The 23,643-nt window shown below is 47.6% G+C and overlaps 2 protein-coding genes across 2 annotated transcripts; one reads left to right on the forward strand and one right to left on the reverse strand.

Annotated features, from left to right (window-relative positions):
• Positions 1-8,857: 8,857 nt before the first annotated feature.
• On the reverse strand, positions 8,858-15,071 carry LOC115074473 (mediator of RNA polymerase II transcription subunit 20). The gene is made up of 4 exons (XM_029573947.1): positions 14,944-15,071; positions 13,616-13,770; positions 9,872-10,125; positions 8,858-9,352 (listed from the first exon to the last, which is right to left on the reverse strand). The coding sequence occupies exons 1-4, from the start codon at positions 14,955-14,957 to the stop codon at positions 9,137-9,139; spliced, it is 639 nt and encodes a 212-aa protein (XP_029429807.1). The 5' UTR covers positions 14,958-15,071; the 3' UTR covers positions 8,858-9,136.
• Positions 15,072-15,164: 93 nt separating this feature from the next.
• LOC115074468 (bystin-like) lies at positions 15,165-22,185 on the forward strand. Its single transcript, XM_029573936.1, has 7 exons — positions 15,165-15,515; positions 15,592-15,754; positions 19,217-19,355; positions 19,488-19,621; positions 21,117-21,277; positions 21,408-21,510; positions 21,597-22,185. Exons 1-7 carry the CDS (start codon positions 15,254-15,256, stop codon positions 21,943-21,945), a joined length of 1,311 nt encoding a protein of 436 aa, XP_029429796.1. The 5' UTR covers positions 15,165-15,253; the 3' UTR covers positions 21,946-22,185.
• Positions 22,186-23,643: the final 1,458 nt, after the last annotated feature.

A 23,643-nucleotide genomic window follows, 5' to 3' on the forward strand; every position in this document is an offset into this window, starting at 1 on the left:
TGGTTTCCCAGATCACCCCTGGAGCCCTTTTTAAATTTTGGGGTTACATTAGCTATCCTCCACTCTTCAGGTACAATGGATGATTTTAATGATAGGTTACAAATTTTTACTAATAGGTCTGAAATTTCATTTTTTAGTTCCTTCAGGACCCTGGGGTGTATACCATCCGGTCCAGGTGATTTACTACTCTTCAGTTTGTCAATCAGGCCTACCACATCTTCTAGGTTCACCGTGATTTGATTCAGTCCCCTCTGAATCATTACCCATGAAAACCTTCTCCATTACGGGTACCTCCCCCAACCTCCTCTTCAGTAAACACCGAAGCAAAGAAATCATTTAGTTTTTCCGGGATGGTCTTATCTTCTCTAAGTGCCCCTTTATCTCCCTAGCTCTAGCTAGGGGATGTACTGCCTCCAGTTAATTACTAGAAATGACCGTGTGAAGCGAAGCTAGCACATTCTGCCTATTGGCCATCATAGCAATCGCTGTTGCATTAACATAGAAACATATAAATGACAGCAGAAAAGGACCAAAAATAGTCTGCCAGCAAGCTTCTGCCAGTATCTGCTGCACTGTGCAAGTTACCTTCATGCTTATCAGTTTCCCAGACTGTAAAATTCAGGGCCCTTGGATGCTGTTTCAATTCAGTTTCCCTTAACTGTTGCTGTGAAAGCAGAAAGTGTTGGAGTTGCATCAAAAGATTCAGGCTTAGTGATTAAGGGTAATAAAAGCCACATCAGCAAGTTACCCCCATGTTTATTTGTTCCACAAACCATAAAGGTCGGGGCCCTCGTTGATTGCTGTCTGAATCCAATTCCCCTTTTCCCACTGTCATTGAAGCAGAGAGCAATGACTGAGTTACATTAAACCTTGATCCTGTTATTTGTTAAGGGTAGGAACTACCACAGCCAGCAAGTTCCCCCATGCACACTTTTCTTTAATTCCATGCTCTAACCTTTAGGGATCCACACTGTTTATCCCACGCCCCTTTGAATTCCTTCACTGTTTTTGTCCTCACTACCTCCTCCGGAAGGGCGCTCCAGGCATCCACCACCCTCTCCATGAAGAAATATTTCCTGATGTTGGTTCTGAGTCGTCCTCCCTGGAGTTTCATTTCATGCCCCCTAATTCTACTGATTTCTTTCCAATGGAAAAGGTTTGACAATTGTGCATCATTAAAACCTTTCAGGTATCTGAAAGTCTATCTCAGATCTCCTCTGAGCCTCCTCTCTTCCAGGATGTACATATTCAGATCCTTCAGCTTTTCTTCATAAGTCTTCCAATGCTGACCCCGCTCCAATTTGGTCGCTCTTCTTTGGATTGCCTCTATCCTGTCTATTCTTTTTTTTTTTTTTTTATATGGGCACCAATACTGAATGCAGCACTCCAGCTGAGGCCTCACCAAGGACCTCTACAAGGGCATCATAACCTCCTTTTTCTTACTGGTTATTCCTCTCTCTATGCAGTCCAGCATTCTTCTGGCTTTAGCTATCGCTTTGTTACATTGCCTCGCCGCCTTCAGATCATCAGATACTATCATTCCAAGGCCCTTTTCCCAGTGTTTCACCCACCATCACACACAGCTCTTTTGTATTACTGCATCACAGATGCATAAATCTGTATTTCTTGACATTGAATCCCAGCTGCCAAATCTTCGATCACGCTTCAAGCTTTCTTAAATCACTTTTCATTCTCTCTACTCCTTCAGGCATGTTCACTCTGTTGCAGATCTTAGTATCATCTGCAAATAGACATCCGCATTACATAGTAACATACTAACATAGTGAATGACAGCAAATAAAGACTAAAATGGAGCATCTAGTCTGCCCAGTAAGTTGGGTTTTTTTAAAAATTATTTTTAAGGGTAGTAGCAACTGTTGTTCAATGCAGGCTCCCCCCAAGCCTTTTGTTAAGAGTAGTTAGGATTGCAGAACAAGACTAGTAAGCCCATCGTGCCTGCCCTCACTGCAACGCTATCTCCCATCAGCCTCCGTAGCTACCTGTAGGATATCACTCCTTAGCCATTTGCATCCTCATTTGTTCTCTAACTTTCTGGATACAAAACACAGCAGCATTCCCATCCATCTCAGTACGTTATATATTTCAAAATACATACAATAGATTTACTATTATTAATTGTTGGTCTGCTGTATATAAATTGGATTTTTGTTTTTTTATAACTGCGTTGAAGCTAAATTGGGAAAGGCAGTTTATAAATTTGAAAATAAACAAACACCAAGCTTTATATTGATCAGATACAAACCTTTGTCAAAAGCAAGGTTTTAAGAAACTTCCTAAATTTTCTAGATTTTTTTCAAGGCATAATTCCAAAGGAAAGGAATTCCAAAGTCTCCAAGCCAAAAAGAACAATATTTCACCAGTGTGTTCCAGTCTTATCAACTTAGGCAAACTAATAACCCTAGTTGTGGGGAATGTAGAATGCGTGTAGCCAGGTATGGGACAAGAAGAGTGGATAAATATGACGGAGCACCCCAGCGGAAAGCTTTGAAAGTTAAACAGCCAATCTTGAATTGAATCCTGTAAGAAAAATGGCAGCCAGTGAAGTTCAGGGAGAAGTGGTGTGACGTGATCACATTTTTTCCTACCAAAAATGATTTTCTCTGCTGTGTTCTGTACTGTTTGAAGTCTGAAAACTTGGTGGGAAGAGGGTCCACGTAGTAACCTATTGAGTATGAGAGAATATGTGGGCGGCTTCAAGTCATTAATATCTAAAAATGGTCTGAGTCTTTGGCTGAAGTGTAAGGAAGAGTGGGAACGAGACTTAGGAGGAAAATGTGAGTGAAGAATCTAGTTGAACCCCAAAGAAGTGACTGGCGTTTTAGCCTTGATAGGAGTAGGTAAATCCACGGAAACACTGTTTCTAGTGTACCAGATGGCCTCAGATTTAGAGGACCAAAGTCAAGTGCTTATCTCAGAGAGACAATGATTCAATTTAGTAAGAGTCACCCTTTTTAAAATTAATATTAGCAAGAACCTGAAAGGTAGCAGCTGAAACCAATGCTTTCTATCAATGTAGCAAGTGGAGAGAGAAACAAATTGAAGGGATTAGCCGAAGGGGCAGAGCCCTGGGTACCTCACAAGTAAGTGGGTGACCAGATGAAGTCGATTCATTCCAGTCTGTTTGAGAAGTTCTTTGTTCTAGGAAGGATTTGAACCAAAGAAGAGAAGAGTCCTGAATGCCAATGTCAAATAAATGGTTAAGAAGAAGCTGATGGTCAATTGTGCCGAAGGCGGCCTTAAGTTGAGAAAAGCAATACCAACAGCAAAATTTTCTGCATATTAAACTGATTTCCAAAATCAGTGCAGTAAGGGCTGTTTCAGTCCAAACACCTTTTCAAAAACCTGATTGCTTAGAGTGTAATACCAAGGTTTTGTCAAGAGTATTCAGGAATTTCTGAGTGTACCTGTAATTGTCAGGTTTAGTAGAATCAAACTGTGTTTTTGGTTTTTTTAAGGGGTGAACTGTGGCTACTTTTAAACAGATACCTAATTCTAGACTCTTATTAACGACTGCTGCTAACGGAGGCAGGAGACCTAAAACATTTTGAATGAATTTAAAAGGAAAATCATGACTAGATGATACAGGCTTCATCTGTTTCAGCATTAAGGCTAAGTCTGAACACAGAAAGCTTGGTTATGGTAGAAGGCAACGTTAAGACGATGGTAGCAGAAGAGGAAAGAGAATCTGAACTGCAATCAGCCTGAATATTTCTAATCTATGTCTCCTCTGGCAGTAGTTGCTCTGTATGTGAGGCTCCAGGCTGTTGTGGCCCTGAAATTTCCATGGAAAGTTTGAAGAAAGATTTTGTCTATTCTCAGATTTATTGAAAAGGCTCTTTTTACAGCATTTAAATGCAGCATTCATTCATCATTTGCACCCAACACCTTTTCAAACTGGTGTCTCTGCCATTGCAAGTTTTTAAACCAGACTGATAGCAGGGGTCATCGCTAGCAGATTTCGGTATTGTAGAATGAATGGGGGTGGCCTGCTCATAAGCAGAGGATATGATGTGATTCCAAGATGAAATTTATCTTCTGATGGTAAATAAAAAAAACCAAAGCAGAGACAAGCTTGTCCTGGTCTAGATCTTTGGTTTTCCTGATTGGGACCCAACCTTAGATGATGAGGGCTGGAAAGATTGACCACGTAAGGAGAAAGCAAGCATACTGTGGGGCGGATTTTCAAAGGGTTACGCGCGCCGGGCCTATTTTCAAAAGTAAAGCCCAGGGACACGTGTAAGTCCCGGGGCATGGGCAGTCCAGGGGCTCCAGGCACAGTGGCCATTTGCTGCTGTGCCAGGGATTGTGCGCTGGCAGTCGGCCGGCACGCGCAACTTACTTCAGCCCCAGAGCTGAGGTAAGTTTTGAAACAAACAAAAAAAAAAAGACAACAAAGGTAGGGGGGGAGGGAACGGGGAAAGGCAGCGCAGCTCAGCGCGCGTAAGATGCAAAACTGTGCACCCCCTTGCGCCCACTGACCTCAGATTTTATAAAATGTGCGCGCCTGCAAGTTATAAAATCAGGCGTCCATTGTGCGCACGCCGGGTAGCACGCGCACATGAACGCCCGTGTGCACCTTTTAAATCTACCCCTATGGTCACAGTCCATACAAACTGTGTTCTCTTAAAAGAGAAAAGCAGAAGAAATAATGTGCTGTAGAAAAAAAGTAAATCCAACGTGTGTCCATCAACCCACTGGAGAGGTAATAGAGCAGACATTGCTGCAAAAAAGATTCAAGAGGTGTTGTGGCCTTGTCCATGTGTAACTTCAAATGTCCTAGGTCAAGCAAGTCAGAGCTCCTAGTGAAGCAATGGTTCATAAGGGCAATTAGATCATGAAGATGCAAACTATTAATGGGGAAGGGGGTGATAAATCAGATTACATATTGAATTACTATCCACCTGGAAAAAGATTCAATATCAGCACACGAGGGAGTGGATAATTCTTTGATTTTAAGTGAAGAATGAAAAATTACAGCAATGCCCCCATCTTTCTTCCTTGGCCTGGATTTAAGAAAGAAATTAAAATTAGGAGGGCAAGCTTGTTTGAGGCAAGAAGCATCACCTGATGTGAGCTAGGTTTCTGTTCAGAAGCTACGCGACCCATGAGAACCAATGAGATCTCAAATCAGAAGCTACGCGACCCATGAGAACCAATGAGATCCCAAATCAGAAGCTACGCGACCCATGAGAACCAATGAGATCCCAAATCAGAAGCTACGCGACCCATGAGAACCAATGAGATCTCAAATCAGAAGCTACGCGACCCATGAGAACCAATGAGATCTCAAATCAGAAGCTACGCGACCCATGAGAACCAATGAGATCCCAAATCAGAAGCTACGCGACCCATGAGAACCAATGAGATCTCAAATCAGAAGCTACGCGACCCATGAGAACCAATGAGATCCCAAATCAGAAGCTACGCGACCCATGAGAACCAATGAGATCTCAAATCAGAAGCTACGCGACCCATGAGAACCAATGAGATCTCAAATCAGAAGCTACGCGACCCATGAGAACCAATGAGATCTCAAATCAGAAGCTACGCGACCCATGAGAACCAATGAGATCTCAAATCAGAAGCTACGCGACCCATGAGAACCAATGAGATCCCAAATCAGAAGCTACGCGACCCATGAGAACCAATGAGATCCCAAATCAGAAGCTACGCGACCCATGAGAACCAATGAGATCCCAAATCAGAAGCTACGCGACCCATGAGAACCAATGAGATCCCAAATCAGAAGCTACGCGACCCATGAGAACCAATGAGATCCCAAATCAGAAGCTACGCGACCCATGAGAACCCAAATCAGAAGCTACCGCGACCCATGAGAACCCAAATCAGAAGCCGCGCGACCCATGAGAACCAATGAGATCCCAAATCAGAAGCCGCGCGACCCATGAGAACCAATGAGATCCCAAATCAGAAGCCGCGCGACCCATGAGAACCAATGAGATCCCAAATCAGAAGCCGCGCGACCCATGAGAACCAATGAGATCTCAAATCAGAAGCCACGCGACCCATGAGAACCAATGAGATCTCAAATCAGAAGCTACGCGACCCATGAGAACCAATGAGATCCCAAATCAGAAGCTACGCGACCCATGAGAACCAATGAGATCCCAAATCAGAAGCTACGCGACCCATGAGAACCAATGAGATCTCAAATCAGAAGCTACGCGACCCATGAGAACCAATGAGATCCCAAATCAGAAGCTACGCGACCCATGAGAACCAATGAGATCCCAAATCAGAAGCTACGCGACCCATGAGAACCAATGAGATCCCAAATCAGAAGCCACGCGACCCATGAGAACCCAAATCAGAAGCCACGCGACCCATGAGAACCCAAATCAGAAGCTACGCGACCCATGAGAACCAATGAGATCCCAAATCAGAAGCTACGCGACCCATGAGAACCAATGAGATCCCAAATCAGAAGCTACGCGACCCATGAGAACCAATGAGATCTCAAATCAGAAGCTACGCGACCCATGAGAACCAATGAGATCTCAAATCAGAAGCTACGCGACCCATGAGAACCAATGAGATCCCAAATCAGAAGCTACGCGACCCATGAGAACCCAAATCAGAAGCTACGCGACCCATGAGAACCCAAATCAGAAGCTACGCGACCCATGAGATTCCAAATCGGAAGCTACGCGACCCATGAGAACCAATGAGATTCCAAATCAGAAGCTGCGCGACCCATGAGAACCAATGAGATCTCAAATCAGAAGCTGCGCGACCCATGAGAACCAATGAGATCTCAAATCAGAAGCTGCGCGACCCATGAGAACCAATGAGATCCCAAATCAGAAGCTGCGCGACCCATGAGAACCAATGAGATCTCAAATCAGAAGCTGCGCGACCCATGAGAACCAATGAGATCCCAAATCAGAAGCTACGCGACCCATGAGAACCAATGAGATCCCAAATCAGAAGCCACGCGACCCATGAGAACTAATGAGATCCCAAATCAGAAGCCACGCGACCCATGAGAACTAATGAGATCACGAATCAGAAGCTACGCGACCCATGAGAACCAATGAGATCTCAAATCAGAAGCCACGCGACCCATGAGAACTAATGAGATCACGAATCAGAAGCTGCGCGACCCATGAGAACCAATGAGAACCCAAATCAGAAGCTACGCGACCCATGAGAACCCAAATCAGAAGCTACGCGACCCATGAGAACCAATGAGATCCCAAATCAGAAGCTACGCGACCCATGAGAACCAATGAGATCCCAAATCAGAAGCTACGCGACCCATGAGAACTAATGAGATCTCAAATCAGAAGCCACGCGACCCATGAGAACTAATGAGATCTCAAATCAGAAGCCACGCGACCCATGAGAACTAATGAGATCTCAAATCAGAAGCCACGCGACCCATGAGAACTAATGAGATCACGAATCAGAAGCCACGCGACCCATGAGAACTAATGAGATCACAAATAAGCTGAGCTTTTTGTACTGGAGCGTACATTGACAAGTGCACACTAAGTCTGAAGAGGGAGACAGTTTATAGAAAGTAAAAGTTGGTGAGATAACAGAGGGCAGCTCGATGCTCTTGGAGTGTAGACTTGGGGTAAAAACCCCTGTGAGAATAGTTCATTTCCCACACGGATGGTTTAACATTACGGTTTAGCAAAGACTACACAATGGAAAGAGGATGAAAGCAGCAAATCTACAAAAAAAGAACATGAAAGATCGCAGAAGGAGCAGCTCTGGCCTAGGTGGGAAGTAACAGGTGAGCAGGGCTGAGACGCTCACCCTGACCTGTCCTCTCTGATCCTGAGGGATGGTTTACAATACAGCAACCCTCCAACATGCCAGAAGATAAGGAGCATTAGGGTCTGTCCAATACCGTTTTCCCTTCACTTCTTTGCCACTAGGGATCCTCTGTGCTTATCCCATGTTTTCTTGAATTCCATTAAAAGATCATTGTCCCTCTTGGAATTAATTCTGAGTTTAGGCTTAATATGGGAGAAACCTTCCTACCCTAAGGTCCAAAGAGCTCACAGTAAGTATGAGTACAGGGAGGTTTTAACTTGGAGCTCTCCTGAAGGCCCGGAAGCCTCTCCTGAGGAGCCCTGAAACTCCCAGGGTCCTCTGCACATAGTCACAGAGTTTTGCTGTTGCTGCAATCGTATCATAAGCAGGAAGTAGCAAGGTCCTGGCACAGTAAGAAAAGGCTGTAATAACACAAAAATAAGTGAGAGCATGAAAGCTGTGCCTGCTACGAACTCTTTATCAGAAGGGTGGAATTGTAAAACATTTTATCTTCTCTTAGAAATAGGTCAGAAATAAGGAGACCTCTCTCTGGGTCACAGGCCTTTTCATACCCTTTCTAGGCCTTTGTACTTCTTGCCGTGATATAAAAAACACAAACTTACTCTTTGCAGAGCTTCTGGGAGTTCAGGAGTCCAGAAGGCTATAGCCAGTGCCAACATAAAATGCATTAAAATAATTTACTTTTTACCTTCTATTGCCGTTGGGAGCTGAAAGAAATGGCTCGCCTGCCATCAGTTTTTGGTGCTGAAGTTCTAGCTTCATCTGCTACTTAAACTCAAAGAGTTCCAGCCCCTGGCAGCAGCGTTTTATGTGTCGCCCTGGCCTCGTGTCCTGAAGCCATACAAAACATAGCAGCCAGGCACTACTGACTCAGCTCATATTCCTGCGACTCCCTCTGCTACGTACGCACATTGCTCTCTAAGAGCAAATTCATTAAGACTTCTCTCTCCTTTTGTCTCTATGGGAAAACCTTTAGTGAATCGGGTACTAAGTGAGACTTTTAGAAATAATTCCTGCTACCTAAAGCCACTCAGACTATATTAAACCAAACTTTTATTTAAAAAACTACAAAACAAAATCTAAAACAAATATTCCAAACAGATGTTTTCTCCCAAGACAAAAAAAGCTCTGTGTTGCTAATCCAGGAAAGGGTAGAAAGAGGTAGAGGAGCCAGCAACAGTAGCTGGAGTTGCTTCCTTGCTGGCGTTCTTGGAGAAGAGGCATCCAACTACAATTAGCTCTGCTTCTGCTGCAGGTACTCCAGGCCTTGAGTCCAGAAATGGCTCCCTGTCCCTTTAAGAAGGAACGGTCATCTGATCCCAGTGCTCGGCCCCTGCTGCTGCTTGCGAATCTTGTTGAGCAGCTCCATGTACTGAAGCATGGTATCGGCCGGGCTGTACACACTGTCATGTTTGGTACCAAATACAGATGGGATTCCAGGCGTGTGGCTGCCCATGAAGCTTTGCATGAACTCCATCATCAGGTTCCAGCAGTCATTGGCTACCACGCAGGGGCAATACTCAACCTGGCAATAGACACTTCAGTTAGCACAGACAGCAGGAATATCACCCAGAAAACCCCAAAGAGAAAAAGGGCGTTGATTGTCAGTCCTCGAGAGCCACAAACAGGCCAGGTTTTCAGGATCTCCACAATGAATAGGCATGAAAGATTTGCATGCACTGCCTCCACTGAATGCAGATCTATTCCATGCATATTCATTGTGGAGATCCTGAAAACCTGGTCTCTGTGGCTCTCGAATGCCACCCTGGACTAAGGAAAAAAGTCTTGGATCTAAGGACGGACTTAGGTGATCACCAGGATGCAGATTTAGAGGGATAGCATTAGTATAACTTTTCTATGGCATCCCATAGTGAGTTGTTAGGCAAATTAAAAAAAAATCCACAAAACAATGGGTTTCCTTTAACCTAAGAAGGTATGTAACGCCATTCCCCCGCATCCTCATCTCATCCAAGAAGTGGCCGCCTTCCTCATTAATCCATTCCTCCCTGGTCAGATAGAGACATTACAAGGCCGCTCTGCACACCTCCACAGAGATCCCGCGGGCACTGGGTCCCATGGTAACTGTGCCAATTTTCACCAGGAAGTCACAGAACTGGTAGCGCGTTCCCCGGCTCTCGATCTTATTGGCTTTGGCATTCTGGAAAAAGCCCTTCAGCTTCACCATCAGGACATCGAAGTTGGTATCTGTGATGAGGCATGGGCCATTCTCGAAGAGAGCAAAGCAGCTGAGTGGGTGCTCGGAGCTGTGCATCACATACATCAGCTTCCCAGGCTGGGCTGCAAAGAGAGAGGTGATAGCATCACTATGAGCACCCACAGTCCCCTGGACTTTTCCACTACTGAACAGGACCAAGCAATTTGATTGTTTGAATACACACATCAATCTCCTAGAAAAGCCCAGATTGGCTGTTTATCTAGATTTTTTCTGGAAGAACAAGGCCCAGTACACAGGTAAACATCTCTAGGCAGTAGTTGTGTCTCTGGGCAGGACAACTGATTAACTGTGCTGTCAAGGCTAAAGATTGTTTCAGCCTGACCCCCCCACGTTCCTCCAGACTGGGCTGTATATAGCAGGACATACTGTGTCCATCAGCGACCACTGCTTACGTCCATGCAGATGGAATACACTAAATGGGGGTGGGGCAGAGGCATTTCTAGCCACGGGCACACAAAGCTCCTGCCCCCAAACTATTGGTCAGTACTCCAACTCGCAACCTATTTCCTGCTCCAGTCCTTTCCCTCTGGCCAGCCTGCAAGGAACAGGAAGTGAGGGGCTAGTAAAAGGAGGAAAGCATTTGTTTTCTTCTGGCAGTGCCTGCTCCAGACTCATCGCCACCCTTCTTCTCCTGTCCCCTTAGGAGCAGCGGTAGGAGTGTGGGGAGAAACAGGAGCGCGGCTGAACAAGGGAGCAGCGCAATTTGTTTTGTGTTCTGCATGGCACTCGTCTCACCCCTTCCTACAATAGGAGTGGAGGGGCTGATCAGGCACAGCCACAGCCTGTGATCCCAGGACTCCAGACACAGCTGAGGGCAGAGAGGGGGAGTAGGAAGGAGGCATCCTAGAGCCCAGCTAGGGATCTGTAAGTGTTGAAGGAGATGGAGAAGAGATGAATAGTGAAGGGGGGGGGGGGGGAAAGCTTATGGTACAAAAGGTGGGTGGTGTGAGGGGAGGAATGTCTGGAGAAGTGAAGAGGAAGTGAATGTTGGCAAGGTGAGGAGGTGGTTGAATGCTAGGAGGAGAGGTAAATTCAGTTTCCTCCCCACATCTTCTTGAAATCAGCAATGCAAAGCTGGGCTATGAGATGGTATGAGGGTCCATAAGAACCGTGTGGTAGCAGGAGGTGCAGAGGGGCTATAAAAGAGCTGGAAGTAATGGGATGTGAGAAAGAATCAGAGGCAGCGATAGGGGTGAAGAGAGCCAAAAATGGGGTTGGGGTGGTGATTGAAGGAGGAGAGAGGATGGGTAACAGAACCAGAGATGAAGTGGGTGGCAGAAAGCTGGAAGTGGTGATAGGGAGGAGGAGAGCCAGAGGTGATAGAAGTGAAGGCGTAAGAGCCAAAACATAGTGACTGGAGGGAGAGTTTGAAAGAGGGATGTGAGATCCTTAAGGGGCGATGGAGGAATGTGTATGAGACCCTGAAAGGAAATGGGGGGTGGGCGGGAAGGCAATGTAAGGAGAGTATGCAAGGAATTGACTGGGGGTGAGAGAGAGAGGGGGAGGGGAGAAGTATGAGGGTGGATAATTGATGAACGAGGGAATCAAGAATGGGCACGATACAGTGATGAAGAGAAAAAAAGTAAAATGGACAGGGGAGCCTGAAAGGAGTTAGGAGAAGATAGATAAGAGGAAATCAGGAAAGAGATCTCCACCCAGATTACACAGGTAGAAAACAAGCATTTGAAGTGATTGGAAAATGTAACACAGTGATCTATGGCTCTTAGAGCAAACTGCGATGGCTTTTATTGGAACAATGTAAGAATTAGCCAGAAGCTATCGAGATCACATAGGGCCCTTCTGATGTGGCATCTGCAGAAGAGACCTTTGATTTCAAAAGCTTATGTACAATAGTTTTACTTCTCTGCAGGATTAAATCATTTGTGAAAACAAGAAGTGCCCCACTAAGCAGAACAGCACTCTATAAGGAACGGGCAGCACAGCATGGACTCCATAAGAATCAGCCAGTGCAGTCTTTCCTTTTGGCTTTCCCAGTGCGGTTGATGCTGATTTTAAAAATTGTCCCCATAAAGCCAGCAGAATCTCAAGGGTAGTAGGTCCCGAACTCGGAGTCTTTTTAGTGCCTCTGGTATGTGGAACAAGCCCAGAGAACAGATGAAGCCAAGAGTAAAGGAGTATCACAAAGAACTAAGAAAGCATTTCAGTTGCTAAATGCAAGGCAGTCATATACTGGCATCAGCAGCACGGGATCTATTTAGTTTTTGGGTAATTGCCAGGTTCTTATGGCCTGGATTGGCCACTGTTGGAAACAGGATGCTGGGCTTGATGGACCCTTGGTCTGACCCAGCATGGCAATTTCTTATGTTCTTAAATCTCAGACCTGTAATTAACACAGATTTTACAAGGAGGGTCACAAGCAGTCAGCTCTCAAGTATCCATATGTAGGGCCCTTTGTTTTCAGTTTAAATTCCCACATTTTCCAAAGATGACATTCAGTCTAAACCAATACTGCTGAAGAGGGATATGACAAATCTACAAAATCATGAAAGTACGTGAACAATTAATGTAGATCGGTTATTTACTCTCTCAGATAATAGAAGGACCAGGGGGCACGCCATGAAATTAGCAAGTAGCTCATTTAAAACAAATCGAAGAAAATTCTTTTTCACTCAGTGCATAGTTAAGCTCTGGAATTCATTACCAGAGGATGTGGTTATAGCAGTTAGTGTAACTGGGTTTTAAAAAGGTGTGGATAAGTTCCTAGAGAGTAAATCCACAAACTGCTATTAGTTAATACGCAATAGTAGCTTGTGATTTATCTAATGTTTGGGTATTTGCCAGATACTTGTGACTTGGATTGGCCACTGTTGGAAACAGGATATTGGGCTCGATGGACCCTTGGTCTGTCCTGGTATGGCATATCTTTTGATATTCACCCTAATTTTGGGATGATTAAAACGCTGCTTCAGAACTGCAGATGCAGTGCTTCAAGGCCTCCAGCTACTGCTGGAAGCCTATGTGCGGCAAAGTGTATGGCACATTTCAATTCCCATTTCCTCACCCCCCACCCAAGCAGCCAAAGTGCCAGCCATGAATGCATTTGATAGTACAATATGTGTAGAAAACCAGACAGTGAAAAAGAATTATAACAAACCAAACATTTTGTCCTGGGCTAAGGATTATAAATATACAGGCACTCCATTTGTTACAAGACATAGGACACAGAGTTTGATGATTCAGCCTAAGTGCCTTTTATATGAGATCTGTCCCAGCAAAGTCACCTGTGCATGAGAATATTTGTACTGCATTGTTAATATCAGTGAAACTTTGATTTATGAATGCATTTGAAGCAGGCCTTGTCCACCAGAAGCACCTGTTTAATATTTTATTGCCTTGGCTCCTGTCAACCAAAATAAACAATATTTACCCGGTGAAATGAGGAGTCATTTTTACATCTGATTTTCTCCTGTTTTTTTTTTATCTTGTCAGAATAAACCCTGATAAATTCCTGGGAAAAATAAATAACAATAAAACTGAAAATGAAGGTCTCTACCCATATGGCATGAAGACTGTGGGATGCATCATACAGACCTGGATTTCCCATAGTGTTGGCAGCAGTGTGATAAGTCTCACAATCCACGCAGAATGTGCCTTGTTTCTCAGCTCCAAGCAATTCCAATTTTCGTGTCAACATCTCTACCGTCTGCTGAACACTCTTCCCCTCTGCTACAGGCACCTGGGACACGCTGACAGAGGAGAAAACCAGCGTCAGATAAGCTGCACCTCAGTGTAACCACTGAGAGCTGCTGCATGCTTCAAGGCTTGAGCCGGGTACATGGGGGGGCCCTGCATGGCAGGAACCTCAGAGCCGGGTACATGGGGGGGGGGGCAGCATGGCAGGAACCTCAGAGCCGGGTACATGGGGGAGGGGCAGCATGGCAGGAACCTCAGAGCCGGGTACATGGGGGGGGGGGGGCAGCATGGCAGGAACCTCAGAGCCGGGTACATGGGGGAGGGGCAGCATGGCAGGAACCTCAGTGCCGGGTACATGGGGGGGGCTGCATGGCAGGAACCTCAGAGCCGGGTACATGGGGGGGGGGGCTGCATGGCAGGAACCTCAGAGCCGGGTACATGGGGGGGGGGGGCTGCATGGCAGGAACCTCAGAGCCGGGTACATGGGGGGGGGGCAGCATGGCAGGAACCTCAGAGCCGGGGACATGGGGGGGGGGCAGCATGGCAGGAACCTCAGAGCCGGGTACATGGGGGGGGGCAGCATGGCAGGAACCTCAGTGCCGGGTACATGGGGGGGGGCTGCATGGCAGGAACCTCAGAGCCGGGTACATGGGGGGGGGCTGCATGGCAGGAACCTCAGAGCCGGGTACATGGGGGGGGCTGCATGGCAGGAACCTCAGAGCCGGGTACATGGGGGGGGGGCTGCATGGCAGGAACCTCAGTGCCGGGTACAGGGGGGGGGGCTGCATGGCAGGAACCTCAGAGCCGGGTACATGGGGGGGGGGCTGCATGGCAGGAACCTCAGTGCCGGGTACATGGGGGGGGCTGCATGGCAGGAACCTCAGAGCCGGGTACATGGGGGGGGGCTGCATGGCAGGAACCTCAGAGCCGGGTACATGGGGGGGGGGGGGCTGCATGGCAGGAACCTCAGATGCATCAGGTACTGTACGGATTTCCCCATCTTCAATCTACGGGCCCTGTTTGCTATTGTGACCTGGGCAATAAAGGCCTTAAGGTGTCTCCGCGGGATTTGAGCCCCGCCTGCCCTGCTCTAAGCACTAGGGCGCTCTTGCCCTGTCATCTACCCCACTGACGGTCAGGAAGGGCCGAGGCCCAGCGCCTGCCCAATGCATGCAGCTCCGCCCTCAGCCGCAGACAGCGAGCAAGGGACCGGCTCCCACTCCTACCAGGTGACTCCCATGCTTGGATCCGGGCTGCGGGAAATTCTCCCGTCTCGCCGCGCAGCTTGAAATGGCTGCGGCCCACCGCAAAGCACTCTGGGAGCTGTAGTCGTGGCCTCTATGGAAGGGCAACTCCCAGCATGCACTGCAAAACGCGGAAGCAGCTTCAGGGCTTCCGTTTTAGCAGAATGCCCGCCCATAAGGGGCGCGGCTTGCCGAGTCTACCAGTGTAGCTACGGGAGGGGAGGGACGTGGCTGGTTCTCGGCGCAGGCGCAGTGCTGTCCACGTGTCCGCGGCTGAGGGTCTGGCCGCGCTATGCCAAAGGGCCGGAGAGAACGGGGGCTTGGGGTCGGGCCCCGGCCGCCGCCCCTGGCCGAGCACATCCTGCAGGCCGAGGCTCCCAAGCTAAGTGCGCGCAGGAAACGTCGGGCTGGCACCGGGCCGCAGGAGGCTGACCCCGGCTATGTGGACGAGAGGCTGTCCCGGCGGATCCTGGAGCAGGCCCGTATCCAGCAGGAGGAGCTGGAGGCCGAGCACGGGGTGGTGGCGCCGCGGCGGCAGAGGAGCACCGTGCTGGGTGAGAGCGGGTCCCGTGCCCCGTGCCCAGCGGCTGCATCCGTCCAGGCTCCCCGTGACTCTCTCTCTCGTTTCAGGGTCCAAAGCCGACGCATCGGACTCCGATGATGAGGAGTGGCCGTCCCCGGTGAGGGCTGCGCAGGAGGAGGAGGAGGAGGAGGAGTACTCTGAGGCGCTGCAGGTGGACCCGGAGGACGAGAGGGCCATGGAGCTGTTCATGAACAAGAATCCGCCCCTCAGGTGAGATGCAGGACGCCTGATCCGAAGCCACCACTGAAAGGAAAGCGATCCTGCCCCAGAAATCCGCTGTGTGTGCGGAAAATTACTCCTCAGGCGTGGTGCGCTGGTCAGAGCAGTGGCTCAGAACCAGGAAGCCGGGCTTCAAATTCCACTGCCGCGCTTTACGACTTTGACCAAGTCACTTTTCCCTCTCTCCCTTTGGGCTGGCATTCATTTTTGAAGGTTAAAATGTGTGCGGGTGCACTTTTTTTTTTACATATTTAATAGCTTCATTAACATGACATTTGCATATGATGAGCGCTGTTAGCTACATGCTGGTATGGACATGCTAATCCTGATATTGCATTGGGTGTATGTCATGCGTGTCCAACCACATGTTTAGTGGCATGCTGAACTTAGCACCCGATATTGCATCAGCTCATTTTATGAGTGCAAAAGGAGTTTTGCGCTTAGAAAATGCGCGCGTCTAATTGGGAGTAGTGCTTAGTACCCTCGCATGGAGATCCCATGCGAATGAGGGCATTAAGTGAACAAACGCACAATACAGAGAGACTGCATCAGACCAGCGCATGTTTTTTAGTGCTGGAAATTTAACTCCAGGTCAGAGCTAGAATTAAATTTCCAGGACTAATCTGCTGGCACTTAAAACCCCTAATGAAGGGGAAAAACTATTTTAAAATGTTGCAGATAAGTACAGACTTATCCAGGTAAATGGTGGCAGCTTACTTATGTGGGTAAGTTACTGCTGCCTCTTACCTGGATAAATCCGTACTGAACCGGCTATCTGGGAGCTGCTTCCCACTGCCAGCTAGCTAAATCGGTATTATCTGGTTAAGTGATGGCTGCAGCTGTTTCAGACTGCTCTGCCTTCCCTCCCTTCAGCCTGTGCTGAGCACATATCTTACAGTTTTTATGCTTTTTAACTCCCAGTGCATTCGCATGTCATTAGTTTATTGCATTAGGAGTTAAAAACAAATGTGCACTGGAAACCATCGTATAGCTTTTTAATGCTCAGCTTATTGCATCGGCCACTGATTATAAACCCGCTAGAGCAGGAAAATGTGTACAGTACCTGAATGTAACTAGCCTAGAATTCGGGTTTAGAAAGGCAAGTAATCCACATCCAATAGAAGAGTACTGAGCACGCACAGCACAATATAGTAAGGGAGAGAAAAGGGGGACATTAGCACAAGAGAACAGAAAGTGGCTTGTTAAGAGAAGTATAACTTCCTTCATATAGCAGGGGATTTTTTTACTATTTATTTATTTATTTATTTTATTTAAAATTTTTATATACCGGCATTCATGTTGCAAACACATCATGCCGGTTTACATATAACAGGGGTGTACAGTAAACAATCCGGTGTCTTGCTGAGTGTGTGTGACTTAGATTGGCCACTGTTGGAATCAGGGTACTGGGCTTGATGGATCCTCAGTCTGACCCAGTATGGCAAGTCTTATAGGCAGTCAGTATTTGTGTGGTACTGAGATAATCCGAGCTCCTGGGGAGTAGTGGATTCAGAGGGAAAGCACGTCAGTGGTTTGCTTTATTTTTGGGAGGAAGATGACAAGATAGATGGAATGAGGACATTTCAGAGGTGGCTTGTTGTGTGGAGAGTATCTCGGGGCTTAATATTGGCTTCCCTTCTATTTAATGTCTATGTGGTGCTGACCGACTGAGCAGCAGGGCTTCAAATGTCATATTTTTACAGATCAAATCCTTGGATCAGAGGTAAAAATGCCAGAAGTGCGTGGCACCTTTATAGACCAATGAGCTTTTAAGGACCAAAGTCCACTTCACCAGCTTTAGACCAGATGTAGAGAACTCCCATCCTGCAGTGCCACAAATAGGGCTCATTTTCAGGATATCCACAATGAATATGCATGAGATGTGTTTGCGTACGACAGAGGCAATGTGTGCAAATTTACCTCATGCATATTCGTTGCGGATATCCTGAAAACCAAACCTGTTTTTGGCACTGCAGGACTGGTGTTGCCTTCTCTTGTGCTAGGTGAATGAATGAGTCAACTGCGGCTGTGGATTTAAACCCCACTGTGCCTTAAGCACTTCCTCTGGCAACAAATTCCACAGTTTGACTGTGAGCTGAGTGAAGAAATCTGGCTGTTTTAGTTTTTTTTAAGTAAATAACTGTCCTTTCCTGCTCATAACCCAGATCAGTCCAGACTCCTGGGTTTTGTCTCCTTGTTAGCAGATGGAGACAGAGAAGAGAGGTTTTACTGACATTGCCATATAACCCAGTGTGCCTCCTGCAGTCCCTCAGTATCTTTCTGTCTTCAGCAGGTGGCAGAGATATAAAACCTGCAGTCTGAAGTAAAAAAAAAAAAAAAAAGACAGACTTTTGACTTGGAATCGTCCTCCCTGGGGGTGAGTGAGTGAGCAGGGGGAGGGGACTGGTTCCCTCCTCTTTCCTCTGCTACTCACACTTGGCTCTCCAGAGTACCCCTTTATCTTCTTTTCAGTTGCTAAAGTTTAAAAACAAAACTGAGTCCAAACCTGCGGGAAGCGGGCCAGTGCAGCTCGGGGAGCAGTGTGAGGCCGGAGTGCCGGGGATTGGCTGGGGTGACTGTCGGTAAGTGCAGGAGCAGGCAGGGGAATGCTAAGAAACCCTATCGCTTCCTGCTCGGGGTTGTGTGATCAGGGGAAGGCTGTTGTTTTTTCTTTTGCCACGTCCCTCTGTACCTTTTATTGAGAGAGGGGTGACCAGAATTGCACACAATACTCAAGTTGTGGGCACCCATTTACCATCCTCTAAGGCAGTGGTTCCCATCCCTGTCCTAGGGAGCGCCCAGCCAGTCGGGTTTTCAGGATGAGAGAAAATGTGCGTGCACTGCCTGCATAACTTGCAGCTTTTCTCTCATGCATATTCACTGTGGATATCCTGAAAACCGGACTGGCTGGGGGTCCCCAGGACAGGGATGGGAACCACTGCGCTAAGGGCTTAGTATCTATTACACATGACTTGTAATTTAAGCAAAATTGATTATTGCAATTCCTGAGTCGGGGTTTGAAGTGGTAACAACGGCTTTAAAATAGCAAAGCAAGCTTGCACAAAGAACCTACAAACGCATCAATGCCCCCAGTTTTACGAGACCTGCATTGGTTGCCAGCCAAGGCTAGAAATCAGTTTAAGATACTAAGGCTGATCTTCAGGTGTCTGCGTTTGTAATATCCCTGCTGTTGTGAGAAGGGAGATCGTCTCAGCAGTGCTGCCTGGGGACCCCTCGAGAAAGAGACTTACACAGCAGACCTTTAATTACCCGAGGAGAACAGAAGGATCTTAAGTTCAGGAAGCAGGTGAAAACATGGGTATTTGTTTAAGGATGCAAACTGTGATAGATTTTGTGAGTGGATGGTGAGGCATCAAGCTTTGACTAAACCAAACTATAAGAAGCAGGTGAAGGTAAAGGTGCTGTGACGTCTTTATGGATCCCACCCCGCAGGCGCACCCTGGCGGACATCATCCTGGAGAAGATCACAGAGAAGCAGACCGAAGTCGAGACGCTGATGTCGGAGGTTTCTGGCAGGCCCATGCCCCAGCTGGATCCCCGCGTCCTTGAAGTGTACAAGGGGGTTAAAGAGGTACGGTTTTGGTTCTCAGACTCCCTACATCCACACAAACTCTGGTGGTTTGGGCGCCCTCGGCGGAGGGCTGTAACTCTTGCAGAAGTTTGTCCTGCCATCTCTTGTACACACACGCTTCTTATCTGACAGGTGCTATCAAAATACCGGAGTGGAAAACTTCCCAAAGCTTTCAAGATTGTCCCTGCACTGTCCAACTGGGAACAGATCTTGTACCTTATGGAGCCAGAGACCTGGACCGCAGCGGCATTATACCAAGCAACCAGGTGTGTGCTGCCCCTTTCCCTGCAGGCGTTTCCCCATCCCCCGAGGCCCCCGGCACACCCCTGCCATACTGCGTTGCAAACATCCCACCAGGGCTGCCTCTGTCCGGTTTAGGCGCTCGCCCATCTCCATGTTCAGTGTTCTGCTAGGCATATTTAAATAGGGTTTGATCTCGGCTTTAATGTGGCAGCCTAGAGAGATTTGGCTATGATTCCCCCACCCCCCTGCAGTGGAAGCCACACTGCATATCTGGAAGCTGCTATTATAGCTCTTCACTATATAATAAGCAACAATTCACAGCTGGTACAGATTCTGCTTTACTACAATCCTGGAGAAATAAGGGTATAATTAGTGGGATTCACAGGACATTTTAGATTTCAGCACACTACAGCGAAAGTATGACCTTCCAGCATCTACTTTTCTTGCTTATAAACAGCTCCACCACTTCATTCATTCCTCTAATATTACTTATTGCCTGAGGCAAGGGGTCTCAGTGTTCGAATGCAGGAGCAGAAATGCAGATAAACTGGACAGAATAATATCAAAAGTGCAAACCTTATTAAATAGAGATCTCCCTGCTAGCCCTGGGGATTAGTGCCTGGGAAACCCTCCCTGAGGAAAGGCCTCGTAGCTGCAGGATAGAAAATCCTATTGGGATGGTCTCGTACACCAGTCCCAACTCATCCGACGGATGTTGGAAGGGATGCACGGAGCTTGATCCTTGCACCATATGTGGTGGGAAGCATTCCCACCACATATGGTGCAAGGATCTAGGACACAAAACGTTTGGCAGATGGTTGAATGATATTCTTCCTTTCTCCTTTAACTTGTTACCCATGAATGCATTGCTTAATGAATCTCTAAAGGGGATAAACAGCAGCGGTTTGTGCAACAAACCATAGTAGCTGCCTGGAATCTATTGGCGCTACCAGGGGTACAGACAATGCCTTCATTTCCTGTGCTGATGGCAAAGGTAGATTTCTTTATCAGATGGGGAAAATGTATGCCCAGCGATATAATTTAGTGCCCAAACTTGAGAAAATATGTATCTTGGAAACAGGAACAAGGACACAAGTGTTTTTTATTCTATTTTTGACTACTCAAAATGCTTTAAGGGAAAGTATCTCAGTTTTCTCAGTGTTGGGCCTCATTAATATGTAACTTGGATTAGGGCTTTGTTAACCTATCAGGAAAAATGTGTTATTAATGAGCAGGGGGGAGGGATAGGTTTGGGTCACTAAAGAAATGGAAAATTTAGAAAATGAAGGGAAGATCCGCTCGCATGCACTCGGTGTCGCGTGGCTGGATGCGCTCGCATGCACTCGGTGTCGCGTGGCTGGATGCGCTCGCATGCACTCGGTGTCGCGTGGCTGGATGCGCTCGCATGCACTCGGTGTTGTGTGGCTGGATCCTTATTCTGCTTGGTTGTGGTTGCACAATCAATAGAAGAATTAAATGAAAAAAATAGGTTTTGATCTGCTGTTTTTTTGCCCCCAGGATTTTCTCTTCTAACCTTAAAGAAAGGATGGCCCAGAGGTTTTATAACCTGGTGCTTCTCCCTCGTGTGCGAGATGACATCACAGAATACAAACGCCTCAATTTCCACATCTATATGGCCTTGAAGAAGGCTTTATTCAAGCCTGGTGCCTGGTTTAAAGGTAAATCCCTTAGGACGTATGAGAGAGCGGCGCCCCTGGAAAAGGGCTGAGGGATTGCGCTAGATGCACAGCTGGTTCGGTGCCCGTACTGTGGTCTGTGCTGACTGTTTCTGCAATGTCTCTCCTGCAGGAATCCTCATCCCTCTCTGTGAATCGGGGACATGCACTCTGAGAGAGGCCATCATCGTGGGAAGCGTCCTCACGAAGTGCTCAATCCCGGTGCTTCACTCCAGGTAACCCGGCCTGGAGGAAGGCCTTCAAGCCTGGGACCCGTTGCTCTGACTCCTCCCCTTACTTCTCCCCTTCTCTCCCCTTCTAGTGCTGCCATGCTGAAGCTCGCAGGCCTGGAGTATAACGGAGCTAACAGCGTCTTTCTGCGCCTGCTGATTGATAAGAAGTACGCGTTACCTTTCCGTGTGCTGGATGCGCTGGTCTTTCACTTCTTGACTTTCCGCACTGACAAGCGGGCCCTGCCTGTTCTCTGGCACCAGTGCCTCCTCACCTTTGTCCAGCGCTACAAGGAAGATTTGTCCTCTGAGCAGAAAGAGGCTTTGTTGGAAGTGCTCAGGGTCCATTCCCACGCCCAGATTTCTGCTGAAGTCCGGCGAGAATTGGTGAACTCTGGCTGTCGGGATGCAGAGGTCGCCCAGCCAGTGCTGATGGAGTGATGTGAGGGCAGGGGCATCTTGTGCCTTCAGGTAAAGGGTGACTGCTGCTCCCAGGGCCCTCTGCTGGATTCTGAGCTGAATATCTGGAAGGACAAACTGGCAGGAGGACAGAGAGCTCCCTGTGCCTTAGACTCTCCTTGGACACCCTGTCCCCTCCCCACCAGGAGAGTAAACCCAGGCACTGAGCTTCCCTGCCATGGAAAATTATTTATATCTATAAAATCTTTACTGTGACATTCACTGGAGTGGGGCTTTTTTTTTTAATCATCTTGCTGAGTTGTATCAGATCTCATCAGTAGCAGGAGCCGGGCTCTGCTCTTGTAGGTACAAATCTTCTTTTGCTGTGACCTCTTTAATGTCCTAACATGCAGTAAAGTATTTCCTGTGTATGGGGGCAGATTGGACTCGTACAGAGCTGTGTAATGGGAATATGTTAGCTCTGCAGGCCGTGCACTTGGCCCTTGGATGGCTTCTCGCACGTGCTTTTAATAGATTATTCATTTCCATGCTGCTGGGATCCCTGCCCTCACCACGTGCAGGATGGTCTCTGCTTGTCTGCTGTAAGGCTCTTTCTCTCTAATGGGCTGGGATGCAACGTGCCTGCCGTGATGAGAGCTGGCCCAGGTTAGGGCTCTTCAATGCAAAAGAGAAGGGTGGAATGGGGAAATAATACAGGACACTCCACGAAAGTAAGAAATCATGGCACGTACCCTAGAACCACGACAGCAGGAAAAGACCATGTGGCCCATCCATCCATCCATCCAATTTACCTAACGCTTACAATTTCCACCACTCCCTCAGAGATCCCCTGTATTTATCCCAAGCTTGTTTAATCTCCATTACGTCTCCTGGGAGGCCGTTCCATGCATCCGCCAGCCCCTCTGTAATGAAATATTGCCTGAGATTACTGCTGAGTCTGCCTCCTTCCATAGAACTGACCTCCCTCTGCACTGACTTCAGCCAGTTTATATCTTTTGAAGGTGCGGCCTCCAGTTCTTTTTCACTCGGTGAAATCTATTGCCAGAGGACGTGATCAAGGTGATTGGCACAGCGGGGTTTGGAAAAGCTCACAACACATTACCAGCCAGGTGAACGCCATTGCTCTCCCTGGGAGTGAGCAATTGGATCTACTTTATGGGGCTCTGCCAACCTGGATTGGCCACAGTGGGAGACCTTAGTCTGGTAAATCTTATGTTCCTGCAGCTGTGCAGTCAAGGTCCTTCTTGTTCTACTCGAGCAGGCACAGAAGACTTACAAGCAATACTCCCTGATGTGCTGAAGCAGGAGGGAGATAGCAGAGAAAGGAGGAGAAGAGATGCAGGATAAACTGGACTAGGCTTAACAGAAGAGAGATCAAGGCTGCCTGAGTCTGCTGGAAGCCTGCCTAGCTCCTTTCAGAGGGAGAGGGACCATGCATTCACCTCCTGAAACCTTCCCAGCGCAATACCTCTGGCACTAGGAGCAGCTCACCTGAGGGAAGGAGACTTGATTGTCACCTCAGGAGTACCTACCCGTCTCAAACCTGACAGGCCTACGTTCACAGAAGCAAATGCACATCAGCATCTACTGGAGACAGAGAATACGGGCAGGCTGGCGGTGCAGGAGTGTATGGGAGTGAGAGCTGCCAGTCTGATCAGCTCCGTCTCCGGCTGCTGGAGACAGAGAATACGGGCAGGCTGGCGCTGCAGGAGTGTATGG

The sequence above is a fragment of the Rhinatrema bivittatum genome, chromosome 12 (assembly GCF_901001135.1).
Source record: "Rhinatrema bivittatum chromosome 12, aRhiBiv1.1, whole genome shotgun sequence".
NCBI lineage: Eukaryota > Metazoa > Chordata > Amphibia > Gymnophiona > Rhinatrematidae > Rhinatrema > Rhinatrema bivittatum.